This window comes from Balaenoptera physalus, assembly GCF_965194825.1.
Source record: "Balaenoptera physalus genome assembly, chromosome: 5".
NCBI classification, from domain to species: domain Eukaryota; kingdom Metazoa; phylum Chordata; class Mammalia; order Artiodactyla; family Balaenopteridae; genus Balaenoptera; species Balaenoptera physalus.
The window spans coordinates 3,128,922-3,145,912 of record NC_138884.1 but is presented as its reverse complement, the minus strand read 5'-3'; the positions used below and the strand labels follow the sequence as shown (position 1 = coordinate 3,145,912).

At 50.4% G+C, this 16,991-nt stretch overlaps 1 protein-coding gene across 11 annotated transcripts in view; it reads right to left on the bottom strand.

The window, feature by feature from the left end:
- Nucleotides 1–16,991, bottom strand: part of FNIP2 (folliculin interacting protein 2) — a 116,551-nt gene that overhangs the window by 41,084 nt on the left and 58,476 nt on the right. For 9 of the 11 annotated variants that reach the window (XM_082461655.1, XM_082461654.1, XM_082461656.1 and 6 more), the window contains 7 exons: nucleotides 14,754–14,882; nucleotides 11,987–12,087; nucleotides 10,937–11,008; nucleotides 9,143–9,243; nucleotides 8,886–8,975; nucleotides 7,198–7,269; nucleotides 2,209–2,338 (listed from right to left, as the gene is read on the bottom strand). In XM_082461655.1, the coding sequence (XP_082317781.1) occupies nucleotides 2,209–2,338; nucleotides 7,198–7,269; nucleotides 8,886–8,975; nucleotides 9,143–9,243; nucleotides 10,937–11,008; nucleotides 11,987–12,087; nucleotides 14,754–14,882 (695 nt within the window). The remainder of the gene's footprint in view (nucleotides 1–2,208; nucleotides 2,339–7,197; nucleotides 7,270–8,885; nucleotides 8,976–9,142; nucleotides 9,244–10,936; nucleotides 11,009–11,986; nucleotides 12,088–14,753; nucleotides 14,883–16,991) is intronic. The other 2 variants (XM_082461647.1, XM_082461650.1) reach the window with 1 other exon arrangement.

The window sequence follows — 16,991 nt, the reverse complement described above, 5'->3', positions numbered from 1 at the left end:
ATTTTCTCCATTCTATTTCCAAGATTTTAGATCATCTTTACTATCATTACTCTGAATTCTTTTTTAGGTAGACTGCCTATTTCCTCTTCATTTGTTTGGTCTGGTGGGTTTTTACTTTGCTCCTTCATTTGCTGTGTGTTTCTCTGTCTTCTCATTTTGCTTAACTTACTGTGTTTGGGGTCTCCTTTTCGCAGGCTGCAGGTTCACAGTTCCTGTAGTTTTTGGTGTCTGCCCCCAGTGGCTAAGGTTGTTTCAGTGGGTTGTGTAGGCTTCCTGGTGGAGGGAACTAGTGCCTGTGTTCTGGTGGATGAGGCTGGATCTTGTCTTTCTGGTGGGCAGGGCTGTGTCCGGTGGTGTGTTTTGGGGTGTCTGTGGCCCTATTATGATTTTAGGCAACCTCTCTGCTAATGGATGGGGCTGTGTTCCTGTCTTGCTAGTTGTTTGGCATGGGGCGTCCAGCACTGGAGCTTGCTGGTCGTTTCGTAGAGCTGTGTCTTAGCGTTGAGATGGAGGTCTCTGGGAGAGCTCTCACCCACTGATATTACGTGGGGCTGGGAGGTCTCTTGTGGACCAATGTCCTGAACTCGGCTCTCCCACCTCAGAGGCTCAGGCCTGACACTTGGCCAGAGCACTGAGACCCTGTCAGCCCCACGGCTGCTAGTGTTGGGGGGCCTCCTGCAGAGGCAGGGGGTGGCTGTGGCTCACCGTGGGGACAAGGACACTGGCAGCAGAAGTTCTGGGAAGTACTCCTCGGCGTGAGCCCTCCCAGAGTCCGCCATTAGCCCCAAGAAAGAGCCTGTAGCCTCCAGTGCTGGATCACCTCAGGCCAAACAACCTGAAATTTATATTTTTAAGGTTTATTACAAATTTATCTCAATGTCGTTATAACCTATAAAGCTCCAGTAACAGCTGCAATGTACACAAAGAGCTTTCCCAAAATAAAAAAGTTATGAAAAATTATTTGTCATCTTGCATTTGCCAGGGGTGACTAATGCTGCTTTCAATGATGCCGAATGATGTACACATTTTGATGACCTAAACAAATGAATGTGCAGAAAAGTGAGCCAGGAAAACCTTATGATGAATGAAGATAGTGCGTGAAGTATTACTATTGATTATATTATATAAAACTATTACACCAAAACATTTTAGTGATTTATAACTTTGTGATAATAGTCACGTATCACTATTATTTCTATTATATTTTGTAAGTAAAATATTTTTAATGGAAAAGCCTTACATTCATTTTATAGATTACTCCGAAAATGCCTGAAGCCCTGGAACATAATGTTTCTTTAAAAAACGAACAAAACTAACACGTGATGTTAATTTTGGGGGAAGGGGGCCAGCAGCCTGATGCCCTGCACACCCCTTGGCCCCCCCAGTTTCTCAGCCTGTGCTTTCAGGACCCCCCCTTCACGAAGGCTGCCCAAACCCCAAGACCTCCCGCAAGGCTGCGTCCCTCCCCCGAGCTGCACACCCCCAGCCTCTCTGAGCGTTTAGAACTTAGCTCCTTCACACCACTGCTTATGTGAGCATTGTCTCTGCGAGCTCCTGAAGTGCAGGCCTGCAGCCGACTCTTTACCCCTTCACAGAGCTGACACATGCCGATCTCTATTCACTTACTGAGGCAACCAACTGTCATGTGGGTTTTTAATAGTTACAACCTATCTTAATTCCCTTTTAAGTTTTTGGGTTGTAGGAAGAAGAGGTAGGAAGGTACTGATGTAACATCATCATAAGCCAAAAATGTGCGTTTTGCAACATAACTAAACTTTAGATCTGAAAACCAACTGAAACGAAGGCAGAGAATATCTCGATGCTGTCTCTATTCATAATCAGACTGCTGACTGTTTAAGAATTTGTTTCACCAAAAACAAACCATCCTTGAGTTCATATATTTTCAAAGACCACACTGGTGTCACCGTAGCCAAGGAAAGATTTATTCCAGCCTTCTAACTTACAAACGCTACACCTGGAAGGGAGCCAGTGCAAAGAGAGCACACACTCACTTTAAATCAATGCCAAATCTACCCAGGTAGTCCCAGTGTCTCTCCCGGAACCTCTCACCTGTGAACTTCCAGGCTGAGCTGAAGCCGAGCGGAAAGCTCTGGCCCGTCTGTGCCGACAGCAGGTGAGCGCGCTGTCCGCCAGCATCCCCGGGCCGCCCGCCCCAGCGCCCTGCACAGCCGGGGGAACCCAGCTCACCTCCTGGGAATGATGCCGTTTTCCAAGCTCGTGGTCTGGCTCCGAAGCCAGCGGCGCTGGTAACTGCTGGAGGAGGACGTAGAGGAGCTTGGAGACGGGAAGGGTGTGATGAGAAGGCTGCTCAGGGAGGCTGCGGGAAGAAGATTGGGAAGTTGAGAGCTGGGCTCCAGGAGCCCACGGGCACCGACGTGAAAAACATCCATACAAGCCCAGGGACCTAACCGTTCAGGCTCTACCGGCCACAGCCAGCAGGGGGAGCCGCTCGAAGGCTGCGGTACAGCCAAGAAAACACCCTTTAAAACGAACAGGGGTCGCCCACACGGCAAGGGCATCGGTGACCAGGCACCAGCCCCACGTTCCAAACGTAACAAACATTACTCATCCAATCAGAGGGCAGCCTGCAGACCTCGGATACAAGGAAGAGTCCACGGAAGTACTGCTAACTGCTGCCCGGGAACCGGTGCCGCACACGGAGCCGACTCGCGCGCGTGTCCCCCCGTGACTGCTTCGTCCCCCCCGTGTTTCGAGGTGAAATCCAGCCAGAGGGGGACTTGCCCCGCAAAGCACCCTCTCCCGCCGCCACCTCCAGATACACGGCACTTCCCGCTCCCGCCCCTCGCCACCCCCTCGGCTCTGCAGGTGGCACATCTGGTCCTAGACGTGTTTTCTGCCCGGGTGACTCGGCTGCCCTCAGCCTCTCTGCTGCCTCCTGCCCCGTCACGGCGCGTCCCTGCGTGTGGCCGACGCACAGCCCCACCGGTCCCCGTCAGGCAGGCAAAGGGCTTCTTTCAAACCCCGGCTGCTTGGAGGAGCTCTACGGGTTTGGAAGAACAGAGGGAGAAGACAGATGTTTTCCCCTTTACCCCCCAGGGCTGAGGAATCAGGACACGGAAATGTTACTCAGTCGTGGGCAGAAGGGAGTGGAATGTGCCCGTCGGCTGGCTGACGCTTGCACAGGCGGATCACAGGGCACCGGGCTGACTTCAGGAAGTGCAGTATACCATGCTCATGGGCACCCCTCGGACGGCAGCTTCTCCACGTGAACCGTCGTGCTTTTATTCACACTTTCACAGGCAGATGGAAATAAGCTGAGTCCCCGACATGAGGCCTGAAGTCCTCGACTTGCCTGGCTGCGAGTCAAGTGTCTACAACGTGCCAGGCGCTGTGCAGCGCACAGGGATGCCACACAGCTGAACGGCTGTGAGACCAGGGAACGCCCAGCCACAAGGTGAGACGCTAACAACTCAGGCTTCCTTCTGTCCGCCGCAGAGGTGCTGCGAGCGTCCACAAGATGCTTTTCTTCTGAGCCCGTCAACACGCACAGGAAACGTGTCCAGGAGCCCTTATTCACCTGTGATTCCTTGTACCCAGGACAGCGCCTGAGACACAACGGACAATTAATAAATGTTGGCTGAGCGTACGGCATTTCTGCACCGAAGTGTTACCAGGTGAGGCTGGCTTGGTTTCAGCCTTGAGGCTGGACTTAAAACCTCCAAAATCAAATCCCCATTTCAAATATCAGCGAGTAGGTAATTTTACTGAGAATTTTGAAGGGAGATAGAAGAGAGTTTTTCCTCAAAGTCACACAATACTACTTAATAAAAAAAATCCTAATTAGACATGTCTGCCTCACCCCCAAGTTTTCAAAATCCCTTATAAGACCAGAAGGTCCTCACTCCCTAGTCCCAAATCTTCAGGGTCCCCTGTTTCTCGCCCAGTTCTTATGCTGGGCACATCAGCTTCTTCTTGGCCAGCCTCGGGGGTACAAGATTGTTATTCAATAAATATAATAAATGTGGCTTCACAGACTGACTCAGGGCTACCCGGCCGACTCCTTCCCTTCACCTCGACTGTAGCAAACTGGCCCAACTGTGGAAGCCACCACGGTAACTGAGCTCTCCTACGACAGAGGGCCCTCGGGAGTGCCAACAAAGACAGCGCGTGGCACCCCCGGGGCACACGGCGCACGAGGGGCACGCAGTCAGCACCCACGACGTTCCTCCCTGACGCGGGCGGAAGACAGGTGCGGGGAAGGGGCTGGCGGAGGGCGACAGAGACCCTCGGTGTCTTGTCTCTCTGCCGGGGAACCGTACTGTGTGCTCTCAGACTTCTCATCCGGATCAAGCTCCTCTCTGTAGAGGATGATTTAAAAAGCAAAAACCAAACAAACAAAGAAGCTTTTCTAAAGTTACTTCTTTACTGAACTACTGGGGAAAAAAAGACACTTAAAGTCACCCTTCAGATGTGACTTGTGTGTTCAGAGTTTGGGGGCAGCCGTCATGCGGCCAGTTCATCATGAAGATGAACTGGAGTCAGCTGTGACTTCAGAGCTTCTGCTGGCCTGGTACTGACAGCTGCAAACATTCCCCATCTCCAAAGGTGCCGGCCTAGGTAACCTTGGCAACGAGTGACGTGTGGGGGACGGAAGGTCAGAGGAACTGCACACAAGCACTGCACTCCTGTTTAAAAAAGGCGTTTCCCACAGGAGCACTGGGGTAATAAGCACCCTGGCGCTGCCGTGTGTGCCCTGCAATGAAGCCATTAACTAAATGCACGGCAGGCCGGGAGCCGGTGTCTCGCCATCGGAGGTGGTTTGCAGATAAGCCGGGCGGGAGGGTGGGACGGTCCACGGGCTCACAGATAGCGGGCAACGGAGAAATCACGCATCACTGAATGCAGGTGCAGGCGTTGCCGACAGCAGTACGCACAGAGACACGCAGACACACAGCCGGCACAAACCCACACTCCTGCTTGTTGGCCGAGAGGGCCGTTGAGAAACGGCCCTCCAGGTGCAACAAGCATATCTAGTGTCCAGACCCTGGGATCTAATTCCGTCTCCAGTGAAAGGACAGGGCAACATGGAGACACAACTGATTCTAGGGATGGGGCAGGACATATACGGGGCACGTCTAGAGCATCCTGTAGTGCCAGAAAGTGAGGAAGCGCTACACACACACACACACACACACACACACACACACACAGAGTGGGACAGGTTAAACAAACACAGGAGCCAATGGAAAGCACTCCACGGCTTCCATGGCCAAAGCTGGAGCCATGTGAGTGACAAAATAAAGCAGTAGTGGGGTGACCTGAAGTGTAAAGTAAGCATTCTGAGTCCATATTGATATGAACGACTGACTGACAGGACGCATGAGGAAGGAGAACAGCCGGCCACGCAGCAGAGCTCCGAGTAGCTGACGCAGGGCCCTGCCCGCAGGAGACGGGGAGAGCCAGACAGACCCTGTGCCAGCCAGGTGACCAAGGCCGCCACCAGCGGTCATAACTTACGCTGACAGCACATGCCCTTGGTTGGGGGCGATGAAAATGTCACCGAACCTCCGTGACCTCTCTTCCAAAACCCGGTCCACTCACGGGCGAAGCATCACACAAATGCCAACAGCTGGCATTCTATGCAGTACCCGGCTGCTACTTCTGGAGACCGTCAAGGTCATCACAAAACGCACAAAGCCTGAGGAACTACCAGAGCCGAGCAGAGCCAAACGGACGTGACAACTAACCGCCCCGCCTTACGGGCTGAGCTGTTAGCAACAGGGAGGCTACACCGGAGTTCCCTACTGCCGCGTCGACTGCTCTGCAAACCTGCAACTGTTCTGAAAGATAAATCTATTCAAGACATTTCCCCAGCTCTCAACTCTTCAGACGGGAAGTTACAAATTACAGAAAACAGGAATAAACAACGCCTGTAAGTTCTCTCCATCTTCCGCTGCTAATGCAGGTCAAACAGCCGGAGTCGCTGCCCTGCTCCGGGACGAGGACCCTGGGCCACACAGTGCGGGCGACGTGAGGAGCGCAGGCCGGAGGAAGCGACCCCGGGGGCGGCACGAGCGGCCTCTGGTGGAGGGCGACCCTCCCAGGGCTGCCGCGGGGATTTCAGAGCAGCTCGCAGGACGGAAGGGGAGCAGCAGCCCCCCATCTGCCCGGACCCCCAACAGGGGGGCGGGAGCCTCCAAGGAGAGATGGCGGGTTCAGGGGCCCGGCTGCCGACGAAGCCAGAGCTCACATCTGCATCAGGTTCACGTCTGCACCCTCCTCCCGAGAAGGCGTTCAGATCCGGCTGCTACTGACCTTTCACTTCAGTGCAAACGCGGCCCTCAACTGTCCCGCTTCTCAAAGGGCGAGGGACACTCGTCTTGGGAGCAATTCAGAATTGGAATGAACAGGCTGGGACCTGGGACCCTCTGCTGCAGGGCTTGCACCTGGACCCACCTCTCCTCCACCCACAGATACAAAGAAACTATAAGGAACTAAAAATAACTGGGTGCAGGCGCAGTTGGGGCACATTATGGACAAAAGATACAAAGAGACCAAAAAACCCAACCGCCACTTCTGAGGAGCCGGGAGCAAAAGCAGGGGTTCAGGAGCAAAAGCAGGGAGCTGCACACGCCGCCTGCACTCAGCACCACCTAAGGGGCGGGCAGACCACCTAAGCCACCCCTCCAGCCGGACCCCTGGACACACCCCTGCCCTCACCCCTTATAAGGGACCAGCTCGACCCGCCTCAGGGAGCGAGCCGGCAAGGGAGACTGTCCTTTGTTCTCCTTCCCTCGTGCTGCAGCAGGGGTCCCAGTACAGCCTTGCCTCAATTTCTTGTCTGGCCCCTAGTCAATTTCTATTGATCACAGAGGCCCAGAACCTCGGTCAGTCACAACCTGACATGAGGAGAGGAGGGGTACAGGAGACAAAATCTGGCGCATCACGACTCCAGGACAGAAGAAAGAGCGAGCAGGTCGGCGGGGCAGCCCCCGTGGTCACAGCCAGAGGGGTTCCCGGGGACACTATCCTTCCCCGGGTTGGATGCTCAGGACTCAGCCGGTCCCGGGGCCACTGGCTCAGGGAGGCTCCCCTCTTTCCAGCGGGGCGCTGCTCGACGTACGCTCGGCTCGCGGGAGCCGGCCCGGTGCGCGTCCCACCCACACCTCCGAGGGCTCGCCCCACGGGCGCCGCCGGCCAGAGGGAAGCACGTACCTGAGCGGGCGATGCCGCTGTCCCTGTCTTCGCTCTGCCCTCTGCTTGGCATGTCCACCGGCGTGCTGTGCACTGCAGGAAGCAAGGAGACCGGGTCACGCACGGGGCTCGCAGAGGCGGGCCGCTCCGACCGCCTGCACCCGCTTTGCGACGGCTGCGGTGACCGCACCAGCGCGCACAGGGAGGGCTGGGAAAGCAGAATGCGGTTCAGGAGAGACGGGCGAAGGCGCGGGCAGAGGCCAGCGGCGCCCTGCCCGTGCCTGGCCCCCGGCAGCTCTGCAGAGGCTCTTCCGAGGGACGCTCGCCTCTAAAAGAAGCCGCGCCTGCAGCTCTGAGGACACTTCGTGCGACGGACAAGCCGGCGTCCTCGCGCAGATACTTTCAGCCGTTTCCCTCGTGAGTAGCGGTTAAATAGCATTCAAGTGTTTTCAGGACTTTCAGCCGTTTCCCTCGTGAGTAGCGGTTAAATAGCATTCAAGTGTTTTCAGGACTTTCAGCCGTTTCCCTCGTGAGTAGCGGTTAAATAGCATTCAAGTATTTTCAGTGGTTTCAATGCACTGAAATACTGCAAAATATTAAGTGCTTTCACAATGCTTTATAATCAGTTTCAGTAGTAACTACAGGCAACCTCGAGAAGAGAAAGGCTTGAAAACCGTTTCAGGAATTTAAAAAACCCTTCTGTGTTTTATAACCCCTCTCTTGGCAGATAGAAACACTTATATTCACTTTCAAATATCTCTTCCTCCGCCTCTTTTCCATACACACCCGTACACAATGCTACTGTAGAGCTGCTAAGAAAAACTGTAAAGGACTGCAGACTTCACGTTGGTCTCAACTGTGTGCTTGTTGAGCTACACGGTAGCTCACGCGTCGCTACCGTAAGCTTTACGGTGCACGAGAAGCCCGCTGCTCTGCCTGATTATTACACTTGCCTGCTATTTTGTGAAGCGTGTTAATTTTCACAATTTTAAGGAGAGTATATAAACATGTTATCCTCACCCGGAAGTAGGCAGGAGGGCGTCAGTCAGTTAACTAGGGTGCCTAGCATATTTCGGCTACGGTGAAAAACAGAATGCAGAACACCGTCTGCGGTAAACACAACCCCTAATGTTCGCAATGAAGGCTCCCACGCTAGTTAATCACGCCAGCCTGCGGCAGACATTCGACAGCCTGGGCTAGAAGGCCGGGCCGGTCTCAGAATGTACCTACCCAGAGATGGAGGTGCCTACACCTGTAAAGAAGCTGGAAAGTACATTTGAACTACTTAAATGCTACGGACAGAGAGAGGGAGAGGCCGGTCTTCCATGCTCTTGTTAGGGTGACTTTTGAAGACACAGTGCAGGTAAGGGTGCAGGTGAAAAATGGATCAAAGATACCACAGCAAAGAGAAACAGTTCACGGCAGCGGAAGAGGCTGAGGAAAATCGGAAGATGTTATCCTCTTAGAAACACGAAGGGCTCATTTCAGATCCAAATTGGCTTACGCCGCGGGGCTATGAGCAAAGACGTTTCCAACAGGGGTTCTGGGCTGGAGGTTTCAGAACGCCAAGCGCTCGGCAGCATTTGGAACGAAACATCTCACGAGCCCCTTGGATTTCTAGAGAGGCGCCCAACAGATTTGTTTCTAAGAACCTGCCTGCGATTTACTAATGTGTGGGGGTCGCACCGTGCTCAGCATTCCACACAAACCTGCAAAGAAAGAGGCACTGCGGCTGAGCCGGAGCGGTCCTCCTTCGGCCGCCCCCGGGGGCAGTTTGCTGCCGCATCCCTGCAGCACACCTGGGGCGGAGACACACACAGGGGCGGACAAAGTACACACACAGAAATAAACACAGATTAAAGATAATGCCCAAACAAAACAACACCACAAACTCAAAGAAAGCAAAACGCACGCCCAGGACGGCGGGACCCGGAAAGCAAGAGCCCGCTTACGTGGCGGAGTTTACCTAGGTTACTTCCAGTGCGACAGGGACCCAGGTTATTCTGACTTGTGTTCAGTTTCCCCAGGTTAGGATCTTGGTTGATGTATTCGAAGCTGTCTTGCAAGCTAAGTCCAGAGAGGGAAGGAAGGGAGAGAGAGGATAAAAACATCAAGGGACGAACAAAGCTGTTTGCTAACAGACAACTTTTAATAAAGTCTCACATCTACCGAAGAGACTTAAACTTTAGGGGAATTTGTTGCGGGAAAAGACAAGAGAGGCTTTGGGAGGTAGTTCAACCTAGAAAACTAAATGACACATTCCAAACAATTTCACAATATTATGTAATGAGGGACACCGAATTCTGAAATCTTCCTCTGGTGACTGACACCTAGGCTATGGTTATTCATTTCAAGGGTAATTTTACATAAACCCTCAAAATGCAATTCATTTTAACTCCTAGTTAACATTCATGAGCAATTCAGCAACCTTTTTCAGGAGGAGCATATAACAGAAATTATGATTCTTACAGGAGTTTGATTTCACAACTTCTTAAACGTTAGAATTACTCATAAACACACGTGAGAGAAGCAGCTTTTAATAATTTATTGTATGTGTTAACAAATGAAATAAAGATTTCGAGGATAATATAGCATAATGAAGCCAAAATAATTTTTACTTAAATCTGAGCTTGATATTTTATTACAGAGAGTTAGTCTAATAAATGTTCAGGTAATACCAAGGGTCAGAAAAATAATACCTCACAAAGAAATAAATATCAATTCCTATACTGGCTTAAGTCATGACAATCCAGCGTTAAATGCTCAAAAAAGTAAATTCATTATTCTGTTGAAAAGTAAGCAGACTTACTCAAAGGTACCCAAATTTGCAGAGGAACGTACTTTTAATTTCCTAGGATTGTAAAAAATAACAGCCTTCATTTGACCCCTAAGAATACCCCTTTAATTTACAATAAACATTTCTTCCAAACTTACCCAAGTGTAATAAATGTTCTGTTGTTTTATTCAAAAAAGAAGTATATGAAATATTTCTGCTTGAAAATTTCAAAATATATGAGCAATTGTGCCAGAGTAAGAGTTAAGTTAGACATTTAAGTATTCTCAGTCTACACAGAAGTGTAAAATTAAGAGGGGGAAAAAAACTCGGGAGTGAAAATCAAAATATTGCCTAGCCTGAGTCCCCACGGACCACAGGGGTTACACGGATGGCTCAGACAGACGATCCCTCCTGCCATTCAGGTGCCTCTCAGCTTGGGAAACTCACCCTGTGCCTCATCCCTTCAGAAATAAATAAACGAGCAGGCTGACAGGTGAGATTTTTTGGTTTAGTTTTGTTTTGGTTTTGGCCGTGCCACGTGTGGGATCTTAGTTCCCCGACCAGGGATCGAACCCGGGCCTCGGCAGTGGAAGCGTGGAGTCCCAACCATCGGACCGCCAGGGGATTCCCGAGATTTTTTTTTTTTATAAGATGAAATACTATCCTTTTCCCCTTCACTTTTCATTTTCCAGGGAATGAGAACGAGGTGACGGGCAGTAGGAACAGAGTGGGTTAACAGGTGAAGACCCCCAATATATGTATGTAGACCATCCCTCGTCTTTAAGGCCACCTGATAAGGTCCAAGGCCTTTTCATACTCACTATGTATTGGACAAAGGCCACCTTGAAAACCCCTTTGTTAACGTGGACTCACCCTGCTTCTCACCTCGAAAAGCCTTATGGCCCTCGAAGAACGACTCTATCCAGAAACAACCACGTGGAAAATTGGGGGGATGGGGAGGGGAGGGGAAAACCCCGCACTTACTTATTGGTGCTCCCACAGAAGCTGCCCATTCTGGCGGAGAAGACTTTACTAACCATCAGCTGTGGCGGAGAACTGGAGAAAAAAACAAAGGGACAGAAGAGGGAGCGATGCATGGGGTTTTGTTTTTTTTTTTAACTTTTTCTGAAGCTTTTATTCGTTTCTATATCTTATTTTACAGAAAATGAGACGTGCATTTTCCAAATCACTGTATCAGTGGGGTGGCTAGATTTTTTTCTAATTTTATCATTTTAAAATCCCAAGAATGTTAAAACCCTGAGAGAGAGCTATGGAGACATTGCCGGGGCCATTTTCCTTGGGAGGAAATATTTCAGATGAACAAACTTGGCTTAGCAGAAATATTGCAAAGCAGAAGTTCGTTTTTTTCTCAGGTTACATTTTTCACCTGCCACGTGGCACAGATGAACAGATAGAAGGTTATAAGCGCAGGATGGGGAAAAGGCTTCCTTTCACACATCGTATAGCCTGTGCCTCCAGCGAGTTAAATTCTATTCTGACATGCAGATAAGGAACGTGTTCTTTAATGTCGTCACATTCTGCTTTTTGCAGAAACTTTCATTCTAGACACCATTCCCTAGAAACAAAAATAAAACTCGGCAGGCGGTCAATGATTTAAAAAAATAAGAAAAAATATGTATCTCAATACAAGGAAAAAAATCATGACAAATTTTAATCTGAAAATGGAAAATCTGTGAAATTTTGAAACTTTAAACTTAAAATATCTGAATAACTCTGATTAAAAGTATTGCTATTACTAAGCTAGCAGATATTCAAAATGCTTTGGTATGCATTTTTCACTTACAGTACTTAGTTAAAGCTTAGGATTTTGTCCTGCTAAGTTGATTCAAGGTCAGAGTGATGTAGAAAATGTCAGACTATTTTAACTGTTAAAGATATATAAAAGATATTATGTGCTAGCAAATATGAGATGACAAAGCTTAGATTATTATTTTACTGCGTAATTTTTTTGCGCGTGTTTGAATGGAGTCATCTTCCCCAAGCCACGTCTCACAAGCAGTGGCCCGAACTCACCGTATGTAGTGAATCTTCAGGGTGGAGCCTTTGTAGCTCATGGCGACCGAGCCGAACATCATCTCCCCAAGCATGTTGACATCAGAGGCGGGTCGCGTGTACTACCAGACGTGCAAGAAACCAAAATCGTGTCGAGTACAACACGATAGAAAACAATGTGCAATTTTGTTGGTAATTAGAACCAGTTCTCAAAGCAGCAACTGAGCATTTTACAATCTTAATCTACAATGGTGACTGCCTACTTTTTTCCCCGAATTATCACTGATGTTCACGATTTCTTCTTTATACGCTATATCCTCGTACAGGATGCAAGCGCTTCACCAGGGTTCATTTTTAATCTGGTTATGAGAAACAACGACTTTCATCGTCTCCATTTACAAAGTCTAAATAGAAAGATCAAGTGATGGAAGAGGCAGAGTAACTCCTCTTGATACTAAGAACACATCCTGAAATGAAATATAGCTCAGGGTTATCCAACCAAAATCAACAGTGTGGAACAAAAATGCCCATCGGTGTGGGCAGGGTTTCGTGGGTCCAAAAGATAACGGACAGTCTGGTCACCCCAAAGTTTGAAACATTTAAAAATTTTTTGACCCCTTAGCTTCTGACCAGTCTTCGGCGTCCCCTTTGTCACCGCAGAGGGGGGACGGCACCTTCCCCCATCCCCCTCTATTCAAACGGCTCCTGTCACAGCCAATGGGTGCTTCCCAGTTTGCTTTATTAAACGTCTCACAGTATCTGATGCACGTAATTGCTCTCCTTTTTATATTTTTTAAATTACTTTTTACTTTTTTTAGAAAGGCAGACTGCCACGTGCAGCGCCTCCTTTGGATGTGTCTGGAGTCTTGGAAGCTCGACTACCCTACGTTCTCCTACAAATGGACCTTGAGAGCTTGTCTGGAGTTTCTAGCAGGGGAGCGCAGCTACTCGTATACCCTTGACCGAAGAACGGTCCTCCTCTATCGGGGAAGGACATCCTCTCCGACCGAGCGCGCAGGGACGCACCTGGAATGGTGAGGGAGGAAGGGGACACCCGCCTAGCCAGCCCGATCGGCCGAATCAACCCTGGCGATCAATGGGGTGACAGATGTCGCAGCCAGATCGCCCTCACATCCTGCTCTCCCTTTTAAATCTCTACCTCCCCAAGTCATCCCTTGGACAGGGTTGTTCCTCAGAGGGCCCTCCTATCACTGTCTGCGTTCTCAACCGCTGCTGTGATTCCGGTTGTTCCCGACGGGAACCCCCGTACCTTCATCTCGGGGCCCGGACTCCCCTGGAGCTCAGGCGGCTGGAAGCCAAACGCCCTCACTCACATGACGTAACACTGTGCGTATTATGAACACATGATGACACACAGGTGCGTGCGTTTGGATACAGGATGCTCAGCTCCCACTGTAAGCGGTGGTGACACATGCTGAGGATGGATGTGAGCGTCAACCAAACCAGTGCGCACGACACCCACACGGCCTGACCGAAACCATACCCCCATCTCCTGTGACCCAGGCCACCAGGCAGACTCTCTGCTGCCTCGCTTTCTACCCAAGCAAAACCATGGCAATCAGCCTTGCAACTCCAAATCCACACACATACACGTATATATCCACGCACACAGACACACATATGCACACCTACTTACACCTGCTTGCAAAGGGGGAAAGAGGAACAGACATCTATCCTCCTGATTTAGCGAGCCTCCCACCAACCTCTTCTCGCTTCCTGCAGACAGAAACTCACAGGCTTTCACGTTCGTTATGAATAACTTCCACCTACCACCTCCATTTCTGAAGCTGCTTTTTCTTGGGGTACAAGGTCCACGTGCCAACTGTGATTCTCAGCTCGCTGAAGATTTCACTCTATGCTGTTGTAACCGCATACTGCTTTGAGAGCCGGCAGCTCCGTGGAATAAGGGCAGACGCACAGCAGAGATCCCGTGCAACGAACAACGTGCTATACACCTGTGGCTGCTGGTAACCTCCCTGGCTTTGCTGCGCCAGCAACACGGTAGACAAAATTCCTCATAGCTCCAAAAATAAAAACAAACACTGGTATATCCTCCATCAAGTAGTACCCTTCTGCTATCCGATATTTATGAAACCTCTTTCCTCGTGCCCAGCTGGCCAATATTTCTCAATATACCAGCCCTTCACACTTCACACTCAAGTCAGGTCTTGCCTTTCCACCTGCTCCTATACGAGGCTTCCTTCCTTCTACTGGCAAGTGCTATTTTCTCAGGATGACGGTATTCATCCCCAGAACCCTCAGAGCTCTTAGAAAAAACTGGAAAACACACGTGCGTTAATCTGGTTCTGGTCCTGACCACCAAGGAAGCAAAACAGGAGGATTTACCCCCTTCGCAGGATTTCCCTTCACTTGGTGTGTGTTACACTGGGTCACCGCTGCCCCACTGTAGTTTTTATCAAGAGACAAAGCCAAAGTGTCAGCACAGCCCTGGCCTGAAACGCCTAAGAGCACATTTTTGGGGGGTTTTTGTTTGTTTGTTTGTTTTATTTTTATTGGAGTAGAGTTGAGGCACAATGTTGTGTTAGTTTCTGCTGTACGGCAAAGTGAATCAGCTACACATATACACATATCCCCTCTTTTTTTAGATTCTTTTCCCATAGAGGCCATCACAGAGCACTGAGAAGGGTTCTGGACACTTAGTCTCCTATCCCAGGGACGGGGCCCTCGAGCAGCCATTATCCCCGAGGAGAAATGACAGTAAGTGGCTTCGGCCTACGGGGTATTCCGCACGCAAGGGTGGTTGTACCTGGTACTTTGGAAGCTGCTCCTTGGCATGCGGTAAAGATCCCCCGGAAGAGCCGTGGGAAGAGAGGCTGCCGCTGCCACCTCCTTGACAGCACCTGGCTGGCGTTTTCGCGGGGACGTCCTCCGTTTTCTGGGTGAAGAGGGAGAGGCGGGTAAACAAACTACCACCGCTGAGCGTACCAGGCTCCCCAGCACACGCTCACTGGGGGCGCCTTTCTTCCATCGTTCTGTTCTGTTGAGCCTCAGCTGCACAGAAACACTGGAGTGTTGCTTTTTTCTTTTTATTGAGGACAAAAGAGTGGTTCCTGAGCGTCTATAACATTTGGAAGAGGCAGATGCTGAGAAGGGTGATAGAGGCGGTGGGTTATGTATTAAGACTATTCCCTTTATTTTATTATTATTATTATTATTATTTTTTGGCTGCACGGCTTGCAGGATCTTAGTTCCCTGACCAGGAATTGAAACCAGGCGCCCTGAAGTGGAAGTGCGGAGTCCTAACCACTGGACCGCCAGGGAAGTCCCCAGGAACACTCTCTTTAAATAATTCAACAATTATTGACGTTTCAGTTCATATGTTAAAATCATTGATGAGATCTGATCTCTGTTTTGGTTATTAGAGGGTTTTCTAGTACTATGTAGAGTCATAATCTATAAAATTGATGAGGGTACAGACATTGCCTCAAATGTAAATTTTCCCCAAGCAAACAGAATTGAGAAGGCAGAAGTATTTATTCATTTGGAAAGACCAGCATGTGCTTTAATGACACACCTCCCCCTGCAGGGCTTTAGGGAAAGTCACGAGGTCAAGCTTGTGAAAGATGAGGGCAAAATGCTGGAACAGGGGTTCCTGTGACTACACAACATGTGAGGCAACACGGCCTTCAGAGGTCATGGCTCGTAGAGGATTAGCTACTACACGTTCCCTCCATGGAGTTCACGGCAGATTTTTATGACAGTGACACAGAAGCATAACGATACACCTTCACTAACGTTTCCCTTCCTCCTAGGCCGAGATACACTACTCCCTACAGAAGCAGCCTGTACCCTCCGTGATAGGTTGTTTCTATCCTGAGTCTTCTTTGCTTTTTTTTTCTGTGTGCAGCTTTGCTTGGAAAAACATGAATGCAAGTGCAGCTTATCTAATCTCCAGTGTGACAGTCACACTGGTGGTCGAATGCAAATGCCTGCGGTCACGTGCCTGCTGCTGACTCCTGACATTTCATGCCTGCCCGGGGGGTGGGGGGCTGAAGATGGGGGAAGAACAGAAGGGGAACAGGAAGCCTGTCCCCAGCGGTCGCGGGGTGGCATGGCGATCCACGGCCCTGCAGGGCCTGGAGTGACACGCGGTCCACACCTGCCCCACACCGCTGGGCCCACGCCGCGCCGTCCACGACTGGCGACAGCCCCCGGTACAGTGAGCAGAGCCCCCGCTGCACTCCCTCTGCAGCCTCGGGCAGTTTCCAAGCCTCCCCGGGCCCCGCTGCCTCTGTGAGGAAATGAGTGCGTCCCAGGAAGCTTCTGTCCCAGACTCCGGGGTCACCATTGCTCCTACAGACAGGATTCCGGTTATTTTTGCAAACCGGTGACAATTTTTTCCCTCCACCTGCTATCACCATCAGGAACCCTAGAGACGGAGCGTGGGTGTGCAACTACACCATATGTGCAAGGCCTCGGGGAGACAGGAAGTGATGTGGGAAAACAGGGGGAAGCCGCGTGCTGTCCACCAAACAAAGGGCCGGGTGCTGGCTCACCTGAACTAATACCAATCTACCGTGGAAGCCTTCGGGGATCACCGAGAGACTTCTCATCCCCCCTGCTCCAGCCACCCACCTAACAAGCCCAGCAACGGCTGTAATGATTAGCTACCCGGCCAGCTTCCACGTGAAAGCACCACGGGATCCGCCCAGCTAAACCGCCGTTAACCACACACTTCCTTCCTGCAGAAACAACCTTATCAGAAGCAGGACGAGATCTCAGCCCTGACGAGACGGAGACCCTATCATAAAGCATTCAGCTACTTAGCTGCACAGTCTCTAAACTGCCAGGATTCGGTCAGTACAGGTATCGGGTTACTGAACATGAAAAGAAGGAACACAAAGGGATTTATTTAATTCGTAGACATCTGAATAACCGTTGAAAGGCGACAAGTCAGAAGTACACCCGATGGCCATCCTGAAGACTCACAGGGACAACCAGACCCTGCTCCTGCCTGGACACATCACTCTACCTTTCCCATTCT